Here is a 7,884-nt window from a genome sequence, read left to right on the forward strand (position 1 = left end):
TCCGCTTGAATTTCTCAAATCGGCGAAAAATCGTCCATTACGCCTTTAATACGTCACTATTGGATCGATGGCAGGTTTCAAGGTTTAGATTGAAGTTAGCGTTTGGTAAGTGTACGCTTGTTTAAAATATTCAGTGAGGATCTGTCTCCAGGAAATGTATGTCCCAAAAAACCTGGAAACATAAAACCTGGATACTCACCGTGTGGAACAAAATAAAAATGTGTCTTCTTCTTGCCACCACAAGAGGGCAGCCGATTTCTTCTAAAGAAAGTGCTCGTTCACAAATAAGCTAAATCTCTTTATTAAAATATATATATATATACATAGCATTTATAAAAAATAAATGTACTCATATATTTAATAATAATCTCTGAAAAGCACTTACAGCATACTTTTAATGTCATTCATTGAGAAGTAGATGAGTTATGGCACATAAGAGCAGATAGTTGAGACAACCATGAAAACAGAATCAAAGCCTGAACAGTACTTCAAGCATGCTAAATCATTGAGAAAGGTTTCCTATTCCACAATAATTATGTCCAAAAGCTCTTGTCAAATGTGATCGTGAGCAGAGACTGAGGGGAAGCCAGGATGCTGGTTTAGTTCAGCTAGCTGGTAATAATGTGTCTATTGGGTTTGAAGAGTTTACTTTTAGCCTCACGTCTCTCAACCATGAACACAGTCCAGTCTGTTCCCATGCACCCAGTAACAGATCTGTGCAAACTTCAGCGGCGTAATCCTCACTGCCACGTTATAATCCCGGTTTTCCCCATCTATCTCTAACCACTGGTGTCCTGAGAAGATCCCAATCACCTTCCTTTCCCACTTCTCCAGGATGTCGTCCCACACTCTGCCGTAGACCCCCGATCCACTCGCCCCTGGCCGGGCATCGCAGTGCTGGTATATGAGGTCTTTGGACTCCTCTTCGACAGGACAAAATCTATACACCAACTCCCCAGGCCGGTCACTATCGAAACCAGAAAAGTGAATACGTTTCCCTGCCAGGTTGTCAGAGGAGGGAGCCACAGATAGTCGCATAAAAGGGCGACGATGGGGCCAACGCAGCTCCAGCAGGGCATAGTCAAAGTCCATGCTGACTTCCTGAGGGCCTTGGATCCAGCCTTTGGGCACACGAGTCCGCTTGACCCTCACCCAGCGGACGAGAGGTTTCTTGGGCGATGACAGTTCTGGGTTTGTGCTGTTTACTACGGGGTTAATCAAAAATCCAACTTTGAGCTTTCTCGCACCCTTGACGTAATCTTTCCCATCGTGGACGCAATGGGCCGCTGTCAGGACGTGCACCTGGGACACAAGGACTCCGGTGCAGCCCGTGGAGATCCGGACCGCTGTGGAGAAAGGGTAGTCCAAAAGGAAGTTGTCCCCTTTGATGTCGAATCGTCCATCTGCGCCGTAGATTTGCCGTCGTATTCGCCTGCGTCTGGGCCTGTTCAGAGGTGGGACAAAGTCGTCAGGGTCATCCTCAACATCCACTGTGGTGAGGGTGCGTGAGCCGTCAGAGTACAGCGTCTCGAAAGCCAGTTTGTCGGACAGTGCCTCCTCGTGTGTGTTGAAGCAGCTGGAGTTGCAGTGAGTGGTGAAGTCCAGCTGAGTTCGGGCGCTGAAATGGGAGCGAGTGAGCGGCGTGGGGGCGTGGGGTACCAGCGTGGGGATGTGGGCAGGTGGCTGGAGGATGGTTAGAGCCCGGGACAGGAAGAGCTGCAGGAGGTAGAGCAGTGTCTGCAGGGAGCGATCGTGTGGCGGCATCATGGTGATGGAAACGCTAGAAGAGAAGAAACGAAACAGGTAAGACATATGCACTGTTCCTGAAATAAATAAATAAACACTCCTTTTGACTACTTTCTCCCATGTTCAGGGGTGGGAATAATAACTTATAATAATCTACTTTGTCTTGGGACCAGCACAAGAGATAAATACACCACTAATTTATGCTCACAAAACTAGGATTCACTTGAAATCTAAAGAGCTATCAGAGTCTATCCATGGGTTTCAAAGTGATGAAAATCTAGCAACAATTAAAACAATACAAAAATAAATATCATATATTTACAATTGGGGGGAAAAAACTCATCAAACTATCTATATAAACAAGAAGCTGAGACCCAGATATACTTTTATATTATTTGTCTAATGCCAAAAATGCACTAAAAGCTAATGCCAAAATTAGGTGATTGTTTACAGGCAAGTAAAAATAAAACACTTATTCAGGCCAAAATATATGAAATCAGTTTAATTTAAATTCCTATACTGAACATACTTAGAACATACTGTTAAATGACTTAACACTGTGTGTTTAAGTCATTATTGTTATCAAAAAGAGTATCATACTCACAAAAACAACTCTGGGCTCTTTTACAGCAGCTGTAAATCTCAGTGAGGTCAGCTTTCAAACTTAAATGTTGCAAAGGAGGCCTGAGTCTCATCTGGCGAAGCTGGGCAACAATGAGCCCCTTGTTCCAACTAAACACAAATGTAGATTATCAGCTAAATAGGATTACTAAAGCTCAAAAGACAGTAATTTGATACTTAATACATAAAAATACAGTCAACAAACAAGCGTTGAAGAGTAAAACTGAGCATTAAATTGTGTATTTACTTTTAACATAACTGTAGTATATATCTATACATTTTAAGCCTTTACAACAGAACATTTTACAAGTAATGGTTTACAACTAGGGGTGGAAAGTAACTAATTCCAAATGCACATGACTGTAGCTGAGTAGATTTTTGGGGTATTTTTACTTTTTAAAGTTGATTTTTACACATGTACTTAATTGTACTTCATGGCATTAACAGTTAGTGAATTAGTTGAGTTAGTGAATACAGTTGTATTTAGTCGGCCCAGTGCACACTTGTCTCATGTCTCTGCTCCTCCCTCTACAAACACTGCATCGCCGGCTGATTGACCATGTTTGCTTTAAATTTATCCAAAAAAAATAATTGGATCTAAGTTTTCTAAAATGCCACTGTTAATAAATAAATACATGGCAGCAGTACTTGTAGTTGTAGTAATGGAGAATATTTAGTCATGTAACTGTACTTTTACTTTAGTACACATTTTCAGCACTCTTTCCACCACTGTTTGAAATAGGGGAAATAACCAGACCAGGAGCCTAATATGCCAAAAATGCATTGCTGATGCCAAAGGTTACAGAAGAATGGAGAGTGTGTTAAAGTGTTGTCATGATACCAACATTTCAATGTAATTTTTGATACACAAGAACATTTTTATTAGACTAAACCAGGAGTGTCCAAATAATGACCTGGGGGCCAAATATAGCCTTCAGACACATTTTCCTTTGGCCCTCTCTTGCTGAAATGGCCCAAAACATGATAAGAAGAACTTTTACCATAAATTTAAGTAATGTTTCATTATGTTTCAATATGCAGCCCTCAGTGAAAAAAAGTTTGGACATCTCTGGATAATAGAAGGTAATTTTCGATGCAAAATTCGAATATATTTGTATGAGTCTGGATACTACTTTAAGGATCAATCTGTATTTGGGTATTCATATTTTTTAACAGTAGGCCTATGTTATTGTCACTCATTTACACAAGAAAAAAGAAAAAGACCACCTCTTCATTTGAATGCACTAAAATGTGGATAATTGTTGATGATTTTCTATAAAGTCTAAGGACGTTTCTTCCCATAAATAACAACGCTCACATTACTGTAGGTGTGCTCCAGTCAGGTATGTGTTACAACAGCGTGACCCATCAAACATTAACCACTTTTCAGCTTTTAGGGCAGATTAACAGGGAGGAGATACTTGATCCCCTCTGCAGACTATGGAGCCCGAGGCACTCATGGCACAAACTCAGCAGGTGTGTGAAAAGTGAAACGCAACAAGTCGAGGCACAGCACCTAAACAAGGCATTAGGTCTGACAAAAGCCAGGGTGGGGCCCATGCGAAGACAATCCCATCTGCTGTAAGCCTTCAAAGTCTTTAACCCACTTGTGAATACACAGAGAAGGAGATTTCTGAACACCAGTACAAATCTCCCAGTGACATCTACTTGACATCGCTGACACCCAAAACTGAGGGAGTTAAAAATCACAACATAAAACAAATAATTGTAATGACTTATACTGTACTAAGAATATGTTTGACTGATTTCAAACTAGAAGCTCTCCTCTGATGGCCACAAACATGAATTAAGAAGCAGTTGGTTGAATGACACCACAGAGGCATGTTCTGGGTGATGAAGGGATGTACTGTGATTCATTATGGAGCAGAAGGACGTTTGAGAAAGGAAATGTATTTTTCTTTCAGTGGTGCCAAAAGGAAACTATAACAAGAACGTCAAGCAGCTATGTTAAACTCTCCAGCAGGGTAAGCAAAGGTCTGTAAATGTTCTCAAAATACTCTGAGTCAGTCTGTGCAAACCAAAGTTCATCTCTAGGGGAAAAAAAATCTAAACGAACAATGACACAGAATAACACTATACATAGAATTAAATAGAATTCTTAGACCTTCTCATTTAGACAAATAAAATTGTGTTTTTTTAAGGACAGCATAACCATTACGTGGATAGACGTTTACCTCATAAAGCCGGTGTATAACGTGTTCACATCGCACTCACTCTCCAAACTTATTCCACTGTATCGCGGCCCCTGGTTCCCTCATCCTCCCGGTGACAGGTTGCGCTCTCCTCTTACGCACAGCAGGACATATGTCGCACGCTTTTTACGCATTAAACAAACTAAATATTCTATTTTTTTTAAACGGTGTTGTTCGGTAATGACCAAGGCGCAGACAACGAAACAAATAAAAGTCCGCCGTTTCAAAAGCAGTAGCTGTTTGCTCTATGCGGCACGTAGTCCTGCCTCTCGCGGCGCCCCGCCCCCTCTGCTCGGTGCGCCAAAGCGGGACTGACCCATGGACTGTCCCGTGGACTGACCCGTGGACTGACCCGTGGACTGTCCCGTGGACTGTCCCGTGGACTGTCCCGTGGATTGACCCGTGGACTGACCCATGGACTGTCCCGTGGACTGACCCGTGGACTGACCCGTGGACTGACCCGTGGACTGACCCGTGGACTGACCCAGCAGCACCGGTGCGCTCAGCTCTGGCTGTGAAGGACTTTAAACCGCACTGTGCTGCCCTCTGGCCGTGACTCCAGGCTCTGTTAAATCAATGAATAATAATGTCCACGTGAAAATGAACACGTTTATTTATTAAATCCTTTTCTAATGCAGACATTATTCAGTCGGCTGTAAGATGTTTGTTAAAGCCCCAGTAGACAACGTTTTAACTAAAAAAAATAAACGAATACATACAATGCACTGGAAAAACTGGCGCTTGTTTGCATGGGAAATATTGTTCCTTTGATTATAATATTCCACAGTATGGCATAAAACATATCTATCTCTGGAGAATGTTCATGCGGGCAACTTAACATATAATGCAATACAAGTCTGAACACAAGCCACAGGAACACATAGGCCTTTGTAAATACTAAGAAATGGGTTATAATTTGCAATAGGAAATCAGGAAAATCTGTCAAAAATGTTGAAGCGTTGTGTGTTTTAGGCAACACTGTTCATCATAGCTAACCTATTTTGATAACTGCACATTTGATACGTGTTCAATCTAAATCAATTGCTGACTGAGCTGTGTGTGTGTGTTTTGCTTTTACAGGCCTATAAAATAATGCACCAACAAGAGTGAAGTTCTGTTGTAATCTCCTTCTCATTTATATTTACATCCATATAACAATATTCACATTTCACACCATATCTGAAACATTATGGGTTATGAGCAAGTGTCATCTTGTTAAATTCACATGCATTATAACCCACGTCGAGGGCAGATATTTGCAGCTGCCAAGAGGCTGCTGGGACACGTAGGCATTAGCACAAGCTCCCTGTGCCGTGTTCAGGGTTTGTATGAGGATGAGGAATGTTCAAAGCAGTGTTTCTTGGGGGTGATGAAACAGAGCTCTTGGTCACTCTAGTGTATATGTTCAGGAATGCTGTGGAATCTCCCAAGAAGGATGCACGTCACAATGCCCCCGCTGTCCCAGGGCCCATGGGCACCTACACTCGACCTGTGCCTCTCTCTTAAATGCTTCTCTGGATGCAATAAAAACTGCAGCTGGTGGTGCCGCTGCGCCAAGGGAGCTACTGCTGACGGATTAAGTATAAAGTATATTCCCACTGAAATACATGAAATAAGTTGTGGCTGTAAAAGGCAGCAGCAGATACAAAGGTGGACACTGTTTGCTGAGTGTGTGGTATTGTATCGTGCAGTACATGAGGTTCATCTGATTTTTCTTCTTCTCATTTATTCTTTTTTTTATGTTCCCATAAGATAAGCTACGGAATATAACTGAACCTGAAACAAAACAGTGATGTTGGCCTATCATTAAGGACTGAGTGATCAGAGCTCATTTGGCAAAGTCTTCTAAAAGACAGACATTTTAATTCTATTTTTATCCCATAGCAGATTTAAATTGTTTTTCTTTTTTCTTTTTTATAGGTTGTTTTATCATTGTTATTTGTTTTATGGTGCACTGACTCACCAAAGCAAGTTCCCATGTTTGTGAATTCTGTTCAGTAGCAATGGCAATAAACCTTTTCTGATTCTGGTTGGCCCTGCGACGAGCTGGCCCCTGTCCAGGGTGTACCCCGCCTAAGGCCCAAAGTCACTGGGATAAGCTCCAGTCACCCGCGACCCCGAAAGGGAACAAGCGATAGAAAATGGATGGATGACTCTGATTCTGATTCTGATGTGTTAAGTACAGGTAAATGGTTGCATTCATGTTCTATTTTGATAATGTCAACCACAGCTGGAGGGCAGGGAGCTCTCATTTCTTGCAAAAACATTTCCGAGTTATATCAAAACCTTTGATCCACAAATGTTGAGACATATGATTTGTTGTTGGGGTTTGGCTTCATAAACTTGCCATATTAATCACATTGCTTAAGTTTCTTCTAACTAACAATAATTATGTCTTTAGTGGTTGAATAATAGCGCAGTTTTTTGGGCTATTGGGAAATATACTTAAACTTGAGTTTAGTCATGCTGATAGAATAGACATTGAATTTTGTTCCAGTTTTTGTTTAATGTCGAAAGGTCCAGTAGTTACAGAGATTTTAACCATAATGTTACAATCTGACAGCAAAACAGCCAATTCTATCACAACATTCTGATCTGTGAGTTTCGACACTTTCACACTCCTTTTATTTGTAAGGAACTATGCCATAATACCTGATACTGAAAAGAGCGTTTGTATTTTACTAGAGGTGTTTCGAATATTTCTGCCACTGCAGCCGCCTCAGTCTGTGCTGCTCATTAGATTGACACTTTGTGGAAGTAGGACATGTGTTTCAAACTTCACATGGTTTAGCCTCCAGAGGCACCAGTAAAATATCTGACAGCTCGAAGGAAAATCCGTCCTTTTTGGGTTGAAGCCACCGGTGCATTGTAGATCTTACATTCTTCCGAAATTCAATTACCTTAGGATTTATTGCACATGCTTATTTATGGGCACATGGGAATGAATCTTGGAAACAAGCCTCCGACATGCTCTTGGGATACTTTCAATGAGAGGTTCTTGATCGCTGGTCTAATTTGAATGACGGCAGACAACTGTATAAAGGTAACATCAGATGAAAGAACATTCCTTCACTCAGCACCGTGACGTTGAGACACTGCCTCCTCTGTTTGCATCTTTGAAGGTTGGATTTTTCCCTGCCGAAGAGAAGACCAGGACTGACCCGTGCGTCACAAATTGTTCTCATTCCTAAATCAAATCAGGTTATTTTCTGTACACTAAGTCCTCCAGGGCTGTGACTGTACAGCCACTGATCAGAAAGTAGACGAGATGTGGATATCAACATGTGCTTGTCCCACAGATGTG

The 7,884-nt window shown here is 41.6% G+C and overlaps 1 protein-coding gene across 1 annotated transcript; it reads right to left on the minus strand.

The window, feature by feature from the left end:
* Positions 1-343: 343 nt before the first annotated feature.
* Positions 344-4,842, minus strand: prss23 (serine protease 23). The gene is made up of 2 exons (XM_072437500.1): positions 4,563-4,842; positions 344-1,780 (listed from the first exon to the last, which is right to left on the minus strand). The coding sequence occupies exons 1-2, from the start codon at positions 4,565-4,567 to the stop codon at positions 667-669; spliced, it is 1,119 nt and encodes a 372-aa protein (XP_072293601.1). The 5' UTR covers positions 4,568-4,842; the 3' UTR covers positions 344-666.
* Positions 4,843-7,884: the final 3,042 nt, after the last annotated feature.

This window comes from Eucyclogobius newberryi, unplaced genomic scaffold, assembly GCF_026437365.1.
Source record: "Eucyclogobius newberryi isolate DKJ021-1_F unplaced genomic scaffold, fEucNew1.0.hap1 SCAF_11, whole genome shotgun sequence".
NCBI classification, from domain to species: domain Eukaryota; kingdom Metazoa; phylum Chordata; class Actinopteri; order Gobiiformes; family Gobiidae; genus Eucyclogobius; species Eucyclogobius newberryi.